This window comes from Plectropomus leopardus, chromosome 24, assembly GCF_026936395.1.
Source record: "Plectropomus leopardus strain MGB_pleo_1.0 chromosome 24, ASM2693639v1, whole genome shotgun sequence".
Classification (NCBI taxonomy): domain Eukaryota; kingdom Metazoa; phylum Chordata; class Actinopteri; order Perciformes; family Serranidae; genus Plectropomus; species Plectropomus leopardus.
This window is the reverse complement of record NC_142199.1, coordinates 15,341,927-15,360,131: the sequence shown is the minus strand read 5'-3', so window position 1 is coordinate 15,360,131 and position 18,205 is coordinate 15,341,927. Positions and strand designations below refer to the sequence as shown.

The 18,205-nt window shown below is 40.1% G+C and overlaps 1 protein-coding gene across 4 annotated transcripts in view; it reads right to left on the bottom strand.

Annotated features, from left to right (window-relative positions):
- Positions 1–18,205, bottom strand: part of LOC121962653 (sodium-driven chloride bicarbonate exchanger-like) — a 58,147-nt gene that overhangs the window by 14,716 nt on the left and 25,226 nt on the right. For 3 of the 4 annotated variants that reach the window (XM_042512884.2, XM_042512886.2, XM_088074134.1), the window contains 12 exons: positions 15,032–15,175; positions 14,691–14,832; positions 13,956–14,116; positions 12,852–13,040; positions 9,266–9,354; positions 8,257–8,414; positions 8,033–8,120; positions 6,180–6,326; positions 4,491–4,591; positions 2,035–2,209; positions 765–898; positions 347–592 (listed from right to left, as the gene is read on the bottom strand). In XM_042512884.2, coding sequence (XP_042368818.1) covers positions 347–592; positions 765–898; positions 2,035–2,209; positions 4,491–4,591; positions 6,180–6,326; positions 8,033–8,120; positions 8,257–8,414; positions 9,266–9,354; positions 12,852–13,040; positions 13,956–14,116; positions 14,691–14,832; positions 15,032–15,175 — 1,774 coding nt within the window. The remainder of the gene's footprint in view (positions 1–346; positions 593–764; positions 899–2,034; positions 2,210–4,490; positions 4,592–6,179; positions 6,327–8,032; positions 8,121–8,256; positions 8,415–9,265; positions 9,355–12,851; positions 13,041–13,955; positions 14,117–14,690; positions 14,833–15,031; positions 15,176–18,205) is intronic. The other variant, XM_042512885.2, reaches the window with a different exon arrangement.

The following is an 18,205-nucleotide window of genomic DNA, read 5'->3' as shown; positions in this document are numbered from 1 at the left end:
CTACTTTTTGGTAGATATTTTCTATGGTTTAAAGTGGACCCCAATGACTTTAATTCATGTTTGCCTTTTTTGGATTCTTCTTTCACCATGGAGGCATGCATGCATTCCTCCCAAATTCAAGTTAACAAACAGTGAGTAAACGATACACAAATGCTCATTTTGCAGGTGAATTATTCCTTTCACTCTCCCTCTCAGTTTAAAAACCTCAATAAAATCTCATAAAAAAATACAGTGAGAAATGCCAGAATGCACCTTCAGATTACTTGTTTTTATCCAGCAGTCCAAAACTATAATCAAGCAAAGAAACAAAAGCAGCAGCACGTATGGATTTCAAAGGAGCACTTACGAGTACTGTGTGAGTTTCTGCAGGTTGTTGTGTTTATTGATGGGGTAGTGCACCCCCAGGTGGAGCAGCTTCTCCAGGGCCTCGTAGATGAAGATGATGCAGATCAGCGCAGCGAAAGCTTCCTCAGTGAAGCGTGTGATGTAACAGACAAGCGAGCTGGCATCCGTGGCCACCAGCAGTAGACAGAAGAAGGCCGTCCACAGGCCAATACAGGCCCTCAGGGAGAGGTAGGAGAGGCCATACTCCCTGAGAGAGACAGGACACACACACACACACACAGGAGTGAAAGGACAAGCAATTAGATATGGCATCCGCACTCAAGCGGAAAACACACACATCCACCATCAACACTGAAACATTTTAGCACAACAAAAACACAGTTTGTGCTGAAAACAAGAAGAAGGGGATGATAACGTACTTGCAGAACTTGAAGAGGATTTTCTCAAAGACGAGAACGGGCCCAGTGCTGCCCAGGATGGTGAGGGGCTGACCGGCGAAAAGAGAGTAGGCTATTCCAGTCATGGACGCCCCAAACAGGGACTCTATAGCACTCTGGGAACACAGGAAATAATGCTCTGACTCAACTGCTTTACATTCTCACCTCGGTTACACTCAGTTAACCCTTTAAAACCTCAACACATTGGCTTGATTTCTTTCAAAAACATGGAAAGAAGGCGACAAGCTTTTCTTTTTGAAAGAAATCAAACCAACTGGGGTTGATTGCTGAGAGATTTGGTTCACAGATTCTTTCCCTTCAGACTGAACTGCAGTAGCTTTAATGATCCCGTGACTTTTTATGTAGAGACATCATGAGGTCACTTTGTCTAATACTTTGGTTTATGACAAAAAAAACCTGCAAATTTAACAGTCCCATCGGCATTATTAATTCTTTGTTGAACTGTGACATTTTACCCACAACTCTCAAGGGCCTATGGGAAATGGTGTTTGTTAAAGGCTAATAAAAAAGAGTGCACCAACACACTTTTGAGTGAGGTTATGTTCCCGGGCTGGATTTTTTAGATATCTGCAGCGATAAAGACGCGAATGGGATTTTGAATGAGATGAGTTTCGATGCTAACATTAACATTTAGCTCAAAGCCCTGCTGTGTTTAAGCACAGTGTTTAGCATGCAGGCACGGCCAGACCAGCTCACCACAACAAACCACAGAGAAGCTCGGATTCTAACACATGCAGAGGGAGCGTGACTTGATTTTCTGCTCAGGACACAATGACTCCACTCTATCTTTACATAGCAAATAGTGGTTTGCTGCTGTATTAATGCTCTGAATTTTGCATACGGAGGAATGAAAAAGAGATTTCTAGAGATAAGTGGAGCAGCATCATTAAGGTAAGGTAGAGTGTGCGCTTCCTTCACTCAGCAGCTGGTTTCAAGGTGCCTGTGAGCAAGATTTGTCAAGCGTTTGATGCAGGGTTCTGTTTAAATGAGCTTCTGAGTCATGTCCTCCCTAGACACTCGGGGCTGTATATGTAGATTTAAGATGATATCCGACCTTGGTTTTTTCTAAACTCTTTCAAAACTCCATTCTCATGAATATAAGGGACATTAATGTGCAATGACGAGGTGATTTTCAGTGGCCCCCAAGTGGCTAAAAGAAGCAGTTACTGTGAGTTGAAGACAAAAGTTTTGGGAGTGATCATCGAGTCTCAATAAAGACGTCGCTTCTTACCACACGTCCCTCTGTGGCCTCACCCAGGAGTCCTCCAAAAGTGATGACAGGTGACATGCAGGCGCAGTAGAGGAAGAGGAAGGAGGCCAGACACTGAAGACTGACGGCGTCTGTGTAGTCGGACAGGTAGTGAGGAGCCTTTCGCTTGATGTCCATAATGAACCCGCCGAATAACCTGTGGAGAGAAAGGGATGTTATCAAAGAATCGCACGCAAACATGAAAGATACACATGCTAATGTGAAACCGCAAATGGCATTTGGTGGTTATTAAGGCTCTAACAATCCATCAATCTGGATCGATATATCGATTCAATGATGCGATGTGTAAACATCGATCCTTATCGCCATCTTTACAATACGCTTTTATTTTGAAATTCCATGTCACCGTAAAACAGGCTAGCAGATAATGAAGCCAGTTAGCTCTAAAGTTTTTGGAAAAAGATCATAATTTGCGTTAAAATGTAAACCAGATTTAAAGAAGTCTTAAAGGTTAACATCAATTCATGTGCGGTTTGATGTATGTCAGTGGAGTCAGTTTAAAGCAAACTGCACTTAACCAATTACAATTATTTGTAATTAATTTGTAACATTTATGCCGGATAGCAAAAAAGAAAGAAAGGGCTTCTTCTGTAACTGATTGTGTTAAAAAGGCAGATAATATCCTCTCATATCTATCACAGGACCCTGAAACAAATCAAATCGATTCAGTCGAATCGAAATCGTATCAGGGCAGACTTTGTGATATCAGCAGATATCTTATCGGTGTCCAAAGGATCGTATGGTAGCGTATTGTGATGACACTGGTGATTTACACCCAAAGTGGTTATGTGATCACAAAATTGAAACACAGTGCAGCGTGACAGTGGCATTAATCTTCTCATCGAACGTATTCACTACCCCTTAAAATACACAGTATCATGTTCTCATACTGCATTGATTCAGACCTCATTAACTGCAGTCTGGCAGCACTTCTCTCCACTGCTGAACTAATGTGTGAGTTCAGCAGAGGACTATTAAGAGTACAAGCTCTATTTTCACTGCATTTACAGTGTTAGTCATCTGCACCATGAGACAAAACACTAAAAAGGGACCGTGCCCCCACACTGATTCCACTTCGGCGTTACGCATGTTTATATCAATGTAAGTGTGTACGTTTGTCGACTCATGCGTCTTTCTAAGAGCGACTTTCAGCCACAGTGAGCAGGCTCTCCTGCTGCAGCGAGCCGGGACCTCGCTGAACCAGCGAGAGATGGTTGCTATGGCAACAGTGGGTGGGACATTATGCTTATTTCAGTCTGAGGCAGCAGTGCCATGTCCCAGGAGGTGTTGGCGGCGGTGGTGGTGGAGGGGTTGGTGGGGGGGTGATAGCTGAGACGGAGCTTCCAGGATAAGATCCTGTACTGCAGCATGGCATAGATCAGCAGCAGCACATCACTCACTCGCCTGCTATTAAAGCACAGAGATGTGCACTTAACACCCCCTGCGCACTGCGCCATCATATCGATGTGCCGAGCTGGAGCTCCAGTACCTCACCGGTCACAATCAGGTGATTTCTGGGTGATGACAACATAATGTTTTTCCAGCTTGACTCCAGTCTGTAATTATTAATATCTGGCTTGTCAAATCATGGTGTCTTTTTGCACCATGAAATTATGTGGAAATTAAATTCTTGATGTCAAGACTTCTTTCACATGTGCCTTTATCAAAGAGTTATGAACAGAAATAATGACAGTTATGAGTTTAAATCCTTCAGTGCCTCTCAAAATTGACACATACCACAGGACTTCAGAGACCCGTTCAACGTACCAATACAACTATGTAAATATACTTCATTACACTTAACATAAAAGTTTTATAAAATAAATGTGTAAGTCTTTCAACAGATACTCTCACAAGTATCTAAAAATCCTAAAAAATAATTTGTTAAGATTATTTATCTATTTGACATGATTTTTCAACAAAAAAAGTTTTTAAAAAAATACAAAAAAAATACTTTGTCAAAATTTTTTTAACAAAGTTTGATAGAATATTCCGAAAATCTGAACAAATAAATAAAATGAGAAAAGTATCTAGCAAGTTGAGCTGTTGGATCAATTTGGTGACAAGGATTCAGTAAGTAAAGTCTGAGTTCCTTTAAACTTTCATCAGTACAGTATTTGAGTACTTGAATGTGGCAAACCGTAAATAACGTTGCGATATTGAGGAATGTGACTTTAAGTGTGGGACAGAGTATCTGAACTCTTAATGAATTTACACTCAAACAAAAGCTCTTTGTGGGGTTGAAGTGTGAGGAATGATAATGTGCCAGGAGGGTAGTCTGCCTGTTCAGAGAGCCGAAATTTACAGTTTGGGGAGAGCCGGGCAGCTAACAGGCGACAGGAGGACAGGGACAAAGAAGCGCTTCGAGAGCTCGAGGCTGTACAACACAAATCACGCCGTCGCCATGTAACACGTACCTCCCAGTGCGCTGCAGCTCAGGGCCACCGTGCCCTCCGTGTTCTCCTGACTCTCCAAGATCTGTCACTCCGTTGGGAACGGGAGGAATCTTCCGCTTTTCCTGCGTGGTTAAGATCACTGTCAGTCAGCTGTCTGTCACTGGCCGTCATCATGAGAACAATAACAAGCGTCAGCTGCACTTAAATCTCCACTGAGACATTTGTTGCAGCAGATGTTCCAGTTATTCCAACACATTCATAAGCGCACTAAAAATGATCGAGCACTTCTGATACAGAGTTCATCGGCATCACAATCTAATTGCACAGTGGCGTGTCATTAATTCACCACATGGGCCTAATGACGACGACAAGGAAAAGAAAAACAAGGCGCTTTTAATCGTCTGGAGCAGCTTTCTGTTAGATAATAACGTTTCTCTCCGAAACAAGATGGCGGATTTTCAAAGTAGACCAAAACAGCTAATGGAAGAAAAGATAACTAATGTTTTGGAGAGGATTGAGAGCAGAACCCTGGGGAGCGGCATCAAAGCTCGGAGTACAACGCAGTCGAGATTAGAGGAGAACACAGATGTTTAAATATTTCTCAGCAGGCAGGATGACGCAGGGCGGACTCACAGGCACATTTTGAAACAACACTGATATATTAAGACAGATTGACTGTAAACACGCTCTCACACTGTGGAGTGATAGAGCTTTTTGAGTGGCAGCAAGGGAGGCGACTCTTTCAAAAACTAACCATTTTCACTTTGAAAAACCTGAATTGTTGGTTTACAACTGGAACCATAAAATAGCAGGCTTTTCTTGACCTGGAGTGCAAATCGAAACAACATCAGCATGCGATATTCTACAGGTTGAAAAGAAAGGATGGAGAGGTCAAGTGAGAAAAAGACAAAAAAGAGCATGCAGTGGTCTTAACTGTTGGTCCGTGCTTGTTTTTTGAGTAAACACAAATATCTGTAAGAACAGAAGAAACGGCTGCCATTGTTTACTTCTGTAGTTTTTTTTTGGTTTCCTGCATAACTAGTGGAGACTCAGTATGGCTTTGTAAATCGTTCCAAGGCCCCAAGAATCCTTCACAGTATAATAGTGTAACAGTTTTAAGATGTTTTAACTTAAACACAGCCATAAATCTCCAATCTATTCCATGCATATCTGGATTTTTTTATATTGATTTGTACAATAATTAAGATGAACATGTATGTTAACTAAAACACGGCCAGAATTCTTTCATCTACTTCGTTCCTGGCTGGACTGTAAGGCTGCAGCAAAGCAAAGTGGGTAAAAACATCAATACACAGAAGCATTTACATATGTAGCCCACTAAGCCATGGTAGAATCACAAAAATCAAGGAGAAATGATCACAAAATCAAGGGAAAAAAGGCAAAATAAGCACAATCTCAGCGAGTCTACAGTATCAGCCAGCAGGACGCTCACAGACGCTTGGGTGGGATATAAAGCGTCGCAGACGTAATGTCATTGACAGGCTGGTGGTGAAATCAAGGCGTAAGGGTGCTAACAAGAACCTAAGTCGGAGGTTCTACAAAGGGCCCATTTCTAACTCAGTTCTAAAAAACAGTTATGGACTTCATTACCTATAGGTCATAAACCAAAACTTTTTTTTTTCCAAATTGGAGCAAAATGCTTTCAATAATCACTTTTCCACATTTACAACCTTTTTTCCTTTAGTTTACCTGAGAGGGCACATTTTTGGGAGGCTCTATTCTGATGGAGGGGTCCCACTCTCCAGGAGGTAACACTGTCACCTGGTCCAGGAACTCGTCGATGCCTGCCACCAGGTCGTTCCTGTCTTTGGCCTTGTAAGCAACATCGTGGAAAATCTGTGGAGCACACGGAGGGAGCGAGTTTCTTTAACAGTCTGCCGTAACACTGGGTCACCGAGTACATCTCAGTGGATTAACAGAGTCATACACCAGTGCCATAACAGGTTTACTGGGCAAAGGATTATTCCTATCAGCAGACATGACGTGAAGACAACAATGTGAAATATTCAGAGCATCCATCAGCCATCGTCACTCTGTATTTATATGGAAAAAATAATGTTATTCCTGCAAAGTAAATCACAGTGATGTGCACAGTGCGTTCCCTTATATGATGAAGTAAGCTGACATCCACACACTTCTATTTTCAAACATCCCAAAGGACAGCTGCTAACGAGAAAAAAAGGCAACATCTGGCTCTGATGATAGTCAGTAACGCTAGCTCCTAACCGCGCTGGGAAATCCTGTCACTGTTTTTATGACATACTCTACTGATCCCCAAAGGCCTCTCCTGCTCTTTAGCAGAGATAAAAGGTCAGGCTCAGTTACAGAAAAAGCAACTTACGGGATGATTTCTCTACTCGTTAAACCACCAGAATGCCGTATAAAACCACAAAAAGACAAGTATCTCACATTTATTGTTCCATTTTTGGAATACAATTATGAGTGCATGACCATAATTCTATGTTTGTACATTTAAGAAAATAAGATACCATCCTTATTATACATCTTTAATGGCTCACGTGCTTCTTTAAATATTAACAATAAGTAACATAACCCTTTGAAACAAATAAGCTTCATTTCTTTAAAAAAAAAAACTTAGAGATGATCAACTTAACAAGAAATGACCCCAAAAAATTAGCAAGAAATTAATTGAAAAAAAAGTAACAAGAAATATACCTGAAATTAGCAAATAAATGAATAAAGTAAAAAACGGAGTTATTTGTTACAATCAATACAACAGAAAAATGACAACGTTTTAATAATAATCTTAAATACTTAACAACAACTAAAAGGAGCTCTTTAAATAACTAAATGTAAGAGCTACCACATAAATAAGTGATTTTTATTTCAAAATCATTTGCATGCCTGCAGGGAGGCCAATATATATATAAATATATACATTAACTCTGCTGCCAGCAGCTGAAACTGAAGGAGACGCTGGCGCATCCTGGTTATGTTATTTATTATTCATGACAGTTTGGCAGATCTCCAGAAGCTTAAACTACATTTAGTAGAGCAGTTTCAATATTTAACCCTTTCAAACCTGGATCAGCATCACTTTGCTTGTGCTGCATTTGGATGCATCTCACAAATTTTAACTAAAGCAATTATAAAGTAAAGTAAATATATATATATAAATATATAAAGTAAATATAAGTCAATTCTTAAAACCTGAGCAACTTGGCAAGCAACGTCCTGCAAAATGCAAGGTGTTTGCTTTAGAAAATTATATTTAAAATTCTGGGGAAAATGTCCAGAGAACTCTCTCTCTCTCGCTCTATATATATATATATATATATATATATATATACATAAACTAAATTATTTTACAGAATTATTAGAATTTATACAGAATATACAGCTTTTTTTTTTTTTTTTAAATTTTTTTTCCATTTACTTACACTTTTTTACCACTTTCTGGGTCAGTTCTTCTAAAGTTGCTCTTGCTTTCTTTAGATTTTTTTTGAAAGAAATCAAGTCAATATGCCCAGTTTTTGAAGAGTTAAAATCTGAACCTTAATAATGCTGCACTTGTGCCTCACCTCATCAGTCATCAGGGTAGCAATGGACCGGCCAATTTCATGATACTGTGGTCCTTTTCCCATGGGGCCAAGCAGGATGAAGAGAAACCTGTGCAGCACAGAGGACGACAGGTTTGAGTACAAAAAACTTCTCCAAAGGGGATTATTAGCTCATCTATTCCAGTTTGACAGAGAATACAGAGAGAGACAGAGAAAGGGAGCTTTTCCAGCAGTTCATGTATCACCTGGTGGTGATGGGAACCTCAGCCAGGCCATTAAGCAGCACAGCCGGAGCCAGGCGGACGAAGGCCACCACAGGGCGCTCCAGGAATTCCAGCTCCCCCACCAGGACGTTAGAGGCCTCAGCACCGGGAGGGATCTTCTTCATGAAGTGGAGGTCGATCTGAGAGACAGAAAGAAACCATCTTAAGACAAAAGATTTAAAGAAATGTTCCACTGGGTTCCTACACCAAGACAGTTACATTTATGATTTTTTTGACTTTTTTAATGCCACTTGCATTGAAATGCCAAAGACAATTTTACAATGACTACAACTGAAAAAAGAAACAGGGAGGGACAACTTTCTCCAAATGTTAACTACAACATAAAGCATGAGTTTTTTGGTCAAGTTGAAAAACAGATGATCTACTTTGTTAAACATGTGAAACAATTAACGTATTATGTTGTCAAAAAAGTATTCATTTGGTTCAAAAGATTGTTTATTTTTCATTTGATTGAATGCGGTAAATCTACATAGGTGTTGTTTTTGCTGGTTCCTCTATCCTGAGCCGTGTAAGGTTAAATTCATTAAATTATTTTAAAAATAGATATTACCAATTATTTTGAGATTTTACACTGCAGTGTAAAGCGGGATTGATCATATAAAATTTTCTTAGAATTTTAAGTCTTTTGAAAGATTGATTTAAGAAATTTTAATGCCAATGAGGCCTTATTTATAGATTTATAGATTAAGTGAATGCCTTTTACAGGAGCCCTGGTTCCACTCTGCTTGTAGATTGAGAGTGAGAGTGATTGTTACAGTAAATAATCTGAAGAAAAATCAAAATACTGGCTGGATCTGACGCCACACAACTACAGAAAACAAACATAACTCCTGTTCACTCCGAGCTGGTTTCCCAGGCTGACCATTTCACACGTAACCCAAGCTTGGTTAAATATACAGCACTAGTTACGTGTCCAGCTATCAGTGGCCGTACATAAACAGCGGGATCAGTGGTGGGTCTGCTTGCTCACCTTGCTGAAGTCCACAGCGCTGTTTTCTCGGCTGACGTCCTGTTTGCCCTCATTGTTGGCTGGCTGGGACTGAGGGGAGACCGTTTGGCCTGTCGGGCAGAGCAGGAAACCAACATTATGTCAATTTTCACTGCGGCTCGGCAGCTATCACAACACTACTTTCCCACACAAAGACAAAGGTCTCCAGTGAGTGACTACAGGGTGCAGTTACATTCTCTGAAGAATATGATACAACACTGGATCCTTTGGCTGCAGGTGCTCAAGCTTGATTGATGAAAAGCTTAGGCTCCGGCGACAAAAGATAATATTGTACCTTGTTTCAGAGTGTGCCGGGTGAGTTAGTTTAACACTAATCTGATGAACGCTCAGGAGTGCAGTGGACTGAGTGATTTTAGCTCGGCCTTAGGCTCAGTCTAAATGTAATGAATGCAGCCATTGTAGCTGTTTGAGCAACGTGAAGGTAACTTATAAAAGTGGCTTGCTCAAAATGTCACTGAAGGAATTGTTGATGCTTTGGGAAATGCTCCTCCATGCTTTATTGCAGAGAGTTAGTTGAGAAGATACCACCATCAATCCACCATGAAGCTTCAGTACAGCCAGCAGCTGGGCACCTGAGCTTAGCTAACTGGAAACAGCTAACCTGGCTCTCTCCAATGACAACCAAATAATCCTAGCAGCATCTGTAAAGCTCACCTTTGAACAGAGCCAGGCTATCTGATTGCTCCTGTTCCAGGCCGTATGCTAAGCTAAGCTAGCTGGTTCCCGGCTATACCTTCACTATTAAGCATACAGACATGAGAATGATATCAGTCTTCTAATCTTACCCAATCGTTAAATTATGTCTTTAAAGGAATAGTTACAAAATACATGCCGAAAGTTAGATGATACCACTCTCAAAATGAAGCTGGAGCCAGTAACTAGTTTATCTTAGCATAAACAGCACAGAACACAACCCCCATCGTCGAACCTCAAATAGTCCATCTCACACTTACCTTTTTAAAACAAACTAAATATAATGTGGTACTTTTGAGGTGCTTGTCGGCAGATTTCTATGACTCAGACAAAGCCAGGCAAGCTTTTTTTCCACTGTTTCCAGTCTTTATGCTAAGCTTAACTAATCAGCTTCATATTTACTGTAAAGATGTAGAGTGTCCCAGGGATGGCGTTTCTCTGTAAGCCAACCTGGTTCCCTCGTCAAAAAGCATATGGGATTTTTCCATTTTGTTTTGGATCACTGCAGACAATAAGCTCTGTGGTAAACAGACGTTTATGATGCTCACACATTTTGCTCAGCAAGATAATCTTCACAACTGAACACCACTTTCAGGATTTTTGAAGCCTAAATGCAAGATGTAAAAAGCCACGGTCGTTTCGCTGCCACTATAAGGCTATAAAGAGGTGTTTAGTGCGATGACGTTCTGTAGTCTCATCAACCGTATTTTTTAAAACACATAAAGCTTCAAAGTTTACGAGTGGGGCATTTACCGACGTATTTTATATTGTAGAACAAAATGTGAAAGTGTCTTCAGCTTGTGTTACCCACAGACCTTTTTTAAGGCCTCTAAAAACACACTGACTTTGAGACGAGGGAACCAGAGGTGCTCAAATGCCAACAAATATCCAGGTTTTAGGACTCATTCCTGGGCTTCTCTATGAGGGTGGTATAACGTACTCTCTGCAAGAAAGTGACTTTTTCCAAAACTGTTGAACTATTTCTTTGAATGACAAGGACAACAAATGAAGATTATATTTTGTGTTATGAGGTTACACTATGAGCTAAAAACAAAAAGCTAGCATTATTAGTAATTAGTCACTGTTATGGGTGTAGAACATGAGTCACAAATCTCCGATGGTTTCTAGTCATTAGACACATTGTTGACAATGACAAGAAGTGGAGAGCATCACCATGAAAAAAGGTCCACTGCAAATGCTCTGTTTGGCCACATAAATAATTCTGCAGAATGACTTCCACTTACCCAAAGTTATTCTAAGATACTTAAAATATAAAAATAAAAGTCTGCATACTTGAAATCGTGCACTTTCCTTTTCATTGCTTCATTCTTAGGATTCAAAAATAGAACAGCTAGAGGAGCATCACGACTCTGAGCTTTGCATAAAGATGCACGAGTTTAAGAATGCAGAGGTCCTCTCTCTTCTTGACTGCAAATAACCTGTTTCTAACCTCTCAAGATGATGCTCTCCACTTTAATTTGCTTTTTTTTTATTCTATTTCTACTGCTATCTCTAGGCTCTCAGTGTTCAGCATCAGCTTAGGCGCTCTGGTTGCCTGTGCAGATTTCCTGCTCTGTGTCTTCATATTCGATGGGACAGTAGCCCTGTGCAACTGCGTGCAGACCACTAAGGCGTTTGGTGTTGCCAAAGGGCGTTTCTGGGGTCATGTGGCCCCTGGCGGAGCTCAATGGTGATGGAGGGGAGGACAGACATGAAACGCAACGCACACACCGCTGCCATGCCACATAGGAGAAAGCCTTTCTGGGTGGGGTGTTCTTGGGAAAATCAGGCAAAGACTGGGGAGATTTTACAGTGTGACAGTAGAGGCCATTTACTGGTTAAGTCAACGACACACGTGCACACACACATGCAACATATAGCAGACGAGAACAAACACACACACAAACATGGAGAAACACAAACAAGAGGAGAAAATGAGATATCACACAGCAGTAAAACGGCAAGTCACAGATGGACACACTTGGAAAAAACATGCAAAGGATCGCAACATTTTACATAAACATACTGGATATATTTGCATACAACAATATGAATGGTCAACATGGAAAAAGCAGAGAATACTACAGGGTTATGTGCAGCTGTGGACTAAGTATTCAAATCCTTTACTTAAGTTAAAGTACTATCACACGGTGAAAATACTCTGTTACGAGAAAAGAAAACAAAGACTCTGAACTCCTGCATTGAAAATGTTACTTAAGTTAAATTAAGTAAGTGTAGCAAGGAAAATGTATAAACTACCCAAAGCAGATAAATCTAAAAAAAAAAATTAAAAAAAAACACGCCAAACACCTAAAAGCCCCTCAAAATTTAAAAAAAGAACCAAAATTCAAAAGAACCCTCTAAATTACATATATAAAAAAACTCAGTTATGAAAAAGAACTCAAAATTATCTAAAAAAATACAGGAAAAAAACATGAAAAAAACTACCTGCAAAGATTTTAAATCATAAAAGCAACCCCCCGCAACCCCCCAAAAATATCAAAACAGCTGCCAATCAATATTCCGTCAATCAACTAATGGATCAACCAATAATTGCCGCTGTACTTGTGTAAATGGTTTGGTAATTTAGTACAAAACAGCATATTTTTTTAACTCCTTTTTTATGTTTTTATAAAAAGAATCTTAATTTGTAAATTAACTACAGCTGTCAGATAAATGCAGTGAAGTAAAAAGTACAGTATTTCCCTCTGAAATGTAGTGGACTAAAAATATAAAGTGGCATGAGAAGATAATACTCAAGTAAAGTACAAGTACCTCAAATTTGTACTTATGCACAGTACTTGAGTAAATGTACTTTGTCACGTTCCATCGCTGGTCATATGTACGTGCTCACCATTCTTGTCCATGGAATGAGGCTCAGACTGCTTCTTGCCGATATCAGCGAAGGAGCGTACAATGGGAATGCGGTTGGCCAGTTTCTTGTGGTTTTGGTGGTGGTGCTGTTTGAGCAGGGCCTCGCGGATCCTCCTCCTGGCATCCTGACCTACAGCGCCCGACAACTCGTGCTGATCCAGAACCATGTCTGACAAGGAAAACACACACAATGGGACACTCAAATGAGGCTTTCCACATCACTCATTCAAGAGTTTATTTTCAATTCACAAAAGCTACTCCTAATAGTGTCTGTCTCTGCGTGGCAGCCAGGGACGCTAAGCTGATTATTCAGACAAAAACCGACCCACTGCTGCTGATTTAATCGCGCCAAACCAGGTTAAGTTTGCCAGATCTCCTCAGCAGCACAGTATTTCCCACAATCACATAAACAATCTCTTTGCTGCCTTAAAAACTAACACACAGTCTTCTAGGCGGACTTCTGTTTACACATCATGGTGTCAGCCTTGCTGACCGTGCCGCTGCCCTGCTGCAAATATTTAAACTTTAAGAATTTATATTCGTTAATTGTGAGGCAGGGCAAGTTCATTTCATTTAACAAGGCAACTGTGCAATGCCAAGACAAGATACATAAGAGAAGGCAGAATAAAAACACAGATTAAGGACAGATTTAAAAAAGGATTAAAAACTGAGCAAATAAGATAGAAGATAAGAAAGGATAAAATTAAATAAAAAAAGAGTACTGCAGTTACAGTGCAGTGTTAATTTAAAGGATGTGGGAGCTGAAAGAGACCATAATATTTAGATTAAAATTAAAGTCTAAATTAGCATTTGACTGCTGTCTTTTGCTCACTCCTCTTTGCATCCAGAAACAATTGTTTTGGTTTCATCTTTGCTTTACTGGAGGAAGTTTTAGCACATCTGTGTGCTCAGTTTACTTGCTCAGTGACATGGAAATATGTCAAAATGTGGGACTGTCATGCACACATCAGCAATAACAATGCAAAGTTAGCTTTGCAGAAAAAATGATTTCGTTTTTTAGATTTAAGTTTTAACTGCAGAACTACACAAGACCATGGGGCACTTTTCAGGCCCGAGTGTTCACCTGCGATCTCCTCCAGCGAGTTGGCCCTCATGTCCAGCATCACGGTGCCGTTCATGATGCAGCTGCGAAGCTCGAAGAGACTGTGTAGAGACAGCGTGGCTACGTAGGGTTTACTCCACCGCTCACCGCCATCCTCAACATCCTCCTCAAACTTAAGCCACCTGCATGCACATATAACACAATTTGGTTAATCCATAAAGAAATTATACTTCTGTATTAACCCTCTGAAGCATGGATCATTTTAAAAGTCTTTAAACCTTTGAACCCTGAGCAAATTAGTGCAACTCCTTTCAAAAACATGGAAAAGAAAACAAGCAACTTGGTAAGAAATGCTCAGAGAATTGCAAGAAATTATAAGATTTATTAAACAGTTTTAAAAGAAAAGTTAGGGGCAAATGTCTTGGAAAATTAGATTTAGATTTATCAAAATAACATTTTTCAAATTATTTCACAGAATTATTATAATTTTTTAAGTACATCTTTCAAGTCATTTCCTTCTTTTTTTTAATTGTTTTTAAATTTCAGGTAATTTTCTTATAATTGTTACGAATTTCTTCCTGTGTCTTCTTCCTATGTTTTTGAAAGAAAACAAGGCAAAAAGTACAGACATCGTGAGAGGTATGGCAGCACAACAAAAGCTCGCAGACACGAATGGGATCAAACTCTCAGGTGCAGCAAAGGAAAAATGACACAGCTGGAGAGACTCAGCCCATGTGGCCGACTGCAGTGGCGTACCTGGCTGTCTCTTTCCATTCGGCGTCCTCACCCTCCCTGAGGCAGATTTCGTCCAGCTCGGTGAATAGGGCGTGGGGGATGTGTTCCTCATCGCCATCCTCTGTCCCCAACAGAAACTGCACTCGTTGAGCTGGTGTGTCTGCTGCAGCAAACCGGCCAGGCGGAGGACGAGTGGAAGTAGAGGATGGAGGAGGAAAGATTGCAACGGGAAAGATTTGAAATAGAGAAATCGAACATTATGTAGACTGTCTGAAGTGCTTTGGAGTGAACTCAAATCTTCCCTCAATAATGTACTTTCGAATTTAACAAACAAACAACTTTAGTCCATTTTGAAGACCTACTGTGTGAGGGAGATTCTCTTCCATCATCAGCTGTGGAGTCCCTCTCCTTGGACCTCTTCCTGTGTCTGTGTCCGTGGTGACGGTGACGTCGGTGTGACCTCCTGCCCAAGGGAACGTGAACCCCGATGTAGAGAGTGCGGTGACCTGGAGACAAGATGCAGCACACAACGTTAGATTATTCAGTCTGTCCTTTAAATTACAAACTAATTTCAAATTTAATCCACTCAAGTTTCCTTCAACCGGATTTAATATTACTTCTTTATCACACCAATTCAATATGTTTCTAACGTTAAAGGCTTGATGAAAGCGTTCTTCCCACCTTCTCTACACTGTAAAATCTGACAAACTGATTTTACTATAAATTCTGAAACCGCCTGCCTCCAAAAATAAGTAAGTAAATGTAACTATTGGTCTTAATTTACACTTATTTTTATCTAATTGTTACTGTTTTTGTTTACTTCAAATAATGTTGTATATAAAAGTATAGTACAGTTGTAACTTAAAAACGTTTTATGTTTTAGCAACTTCACTAAACCAAGTTGACTAAAGGTGAACAAATTGGTAAAATCCTCTGTGATGATCAAGTTAAGTCAGACTAAATTGATTTAATCAAGTTGAAAACACGTAGAAAGAACAAGGTTATTTCACTTGGGATTTTTAAGCTGCAACAACTACACAACATACAGTAAATACAGCTAAATTTCAAGTAAATTTAACACTTTTATATGAAGTAAACACAAAGCTTATAAAGTGCTTTGATAAACAAAGCAAAGCAGAAATGGGATACATGGAGGGCGATACAACATCACATACCCAGTCCTACTGAACAAAAACGAGATGAAACTAGGGAGGAGTTAGGGTAAAAATTTAAACCAGAGGACAAATAAAGCAAGATGTAAAATGTCAATACAAAAGAAAACAAAGACATAGACCAAAACAACAACAACAGAAGCTATAAAATCAAATCAAATAAATAAATAAATAAATAAATAAATAAAGACAACATCACGTACAAGCAAGTTGATAAAAATGGAAAAGAAGATATAAAAGATGTCACTGATTCTGCGAGCCTTATCCCTTCAGGCAGCTCGTTCCAAAGCTGAGGGGCCCTGATGGCAAAGACACGGTCCCCTTTAGTTTTAAGCCTCAACTTTTGTTTACCAAGATTACTCAAAGTAAGATCAACTTGTCAGATTTCACAGTGAAGGTCCCCTTTAAGAAAAGGAAAGACGCCTGTTGCATACCACCAACTCTCGCAGGCCAGTTCAGTGATAGAAATAAACAGAAGTGGTGCTCCTAATTTTCACAAAGTATCACGGGGCTGATTTCATAGCTTGTAGCCTCCAATACCGGGAACTAGAGAAATAAGAGTGTGACTAAATGATTGAGTCAGCCCCCCAAATATGACATGATGGAAAAAATATGCAGAGAAAACAGCTATTGAAACATCCAGTAACAGGTAAGTGCATGTCACGTGGTCAGTTGGAGTGGAAGCAGAGATGCAGCACTCAGTGGATCAACTGCAATGTGCATGCCCTCTTGTGCCTGAGCCTGAATAAAGAGCTATTGTCCTCTTTGAAATCGATATTAAAATTGGATGACCTTCACAATTATGGAGATTTTAATTTTAAATCAATACAGAACGAATAATGAGACGGGGCAGTCTGAAAGGATATTGTTCATTGCAAGCACGAGGGCCTTTCTCTGATGTGTGTGGCTGTGCGTGTATGTGCACGCAGTGAGCGTGCAACCACAGGGTCAGCGTGAAGATAATGCGAGCTGACTTTCTCCTGCTTTATTGCGGTCGAGCTGCCCGGCCAGCGCTTCCTTCCCGGCGGCCCTCGGCTCAGTGGCCGGACACAGACAAGACTATTGGACACCCTGTTCTCTTTATCTGCCTCCTGCACAAAATGAGGCGCCACAGTGTCCGGCATAATGTAACACCAAGGGCTATTTGATGCTTGAGAGCTAAACTGGGGTCCATCAGAGGGTGATAAATTACCTCCAAATTACATCTTTACCTCTTACTTTTGAGCAGATTACAAAGGGATCACGGTAATAATAAATTTCGCTCTCTTCACTTACTCAAGTACAGGCAACCCAATCATATTGTACCAAGACATGAAAATATTCCCACTTGACATTTATAAAACTGCGATCCAACCAAAGAGAGAATATCCACTGGTGATGGGGATTTTGCCTCTCAGACAACATCCAAGTCACCCTACCCTCTTGGAGGAGGTTTTTGGGGCTAAATGTAGCATGTGAGGTTAAAGTTTTTGAGTTTAAAGGTTGAAACATTCAGAGCATTCATATAGCAGCGAACAACTATTTTCTTTGTAAAGATATTGTGGAAAAATGGCATCTTGAGCAGAGACTGAAGTCACGCTCCCACTGTGTGTGTTGTCATCCGAGCTTCTCTGTTTTTTGTCACGGTAGCCCAACACGTTCTCACCCCAAGTCGTCACATATTGCTGCTTTGCAATGGATGTCTACTTATCACACTCTAGGTTTCCCTCTGCGTCTGCTTTTGACTTTCCGAGGTGCTTCTACCATCATGTCAGCACAAGCACATAGTGGGATTACGCTGCACACGGTTGGTGAAACACCAGGACAATAAACCACACATGCTAACACAAATGGTTAGGATTAGGATACGTGTAGTGTACAATAACACTAATAACACACATAACATTTATATTTATACACAGTAAAAAGAAGCATTTTTTACCTTGAAGTTGGCTGAATTTGAAAAGCTGAATCAATACAATTACTTACTTACATTAAGTCAAATTGCTTCTCTTTATTGTGTACTTTTTTTGTTTTTGTTGTGTCCCATTCACTTATAAAACTAACCTAAACCCTTGAATCTAATCAGTTAAAAAAGTTGAGGAACCCTTTTGCTTTTTAAGTTCACTCTGAGCTCAAGTTCAGAAATAAATTAGCTCATTCTGTTTCTCACTGTCAGACTTACAGTGAGAAATCTCACTCTATTTTCATTTCGTCTGAGGGAAAGATATCTGGCATGAATGTCTTAAATTGTTTGCACTTGCTTGGAGAAACAAATAATCACATCATAGCGCACTAATCAGATTTAAGCAATGCACAGACAGAATATGAATCACCTCAGAGTGCACTGACATAACGACATCTGAAAAGAAAAACTCACTTAAC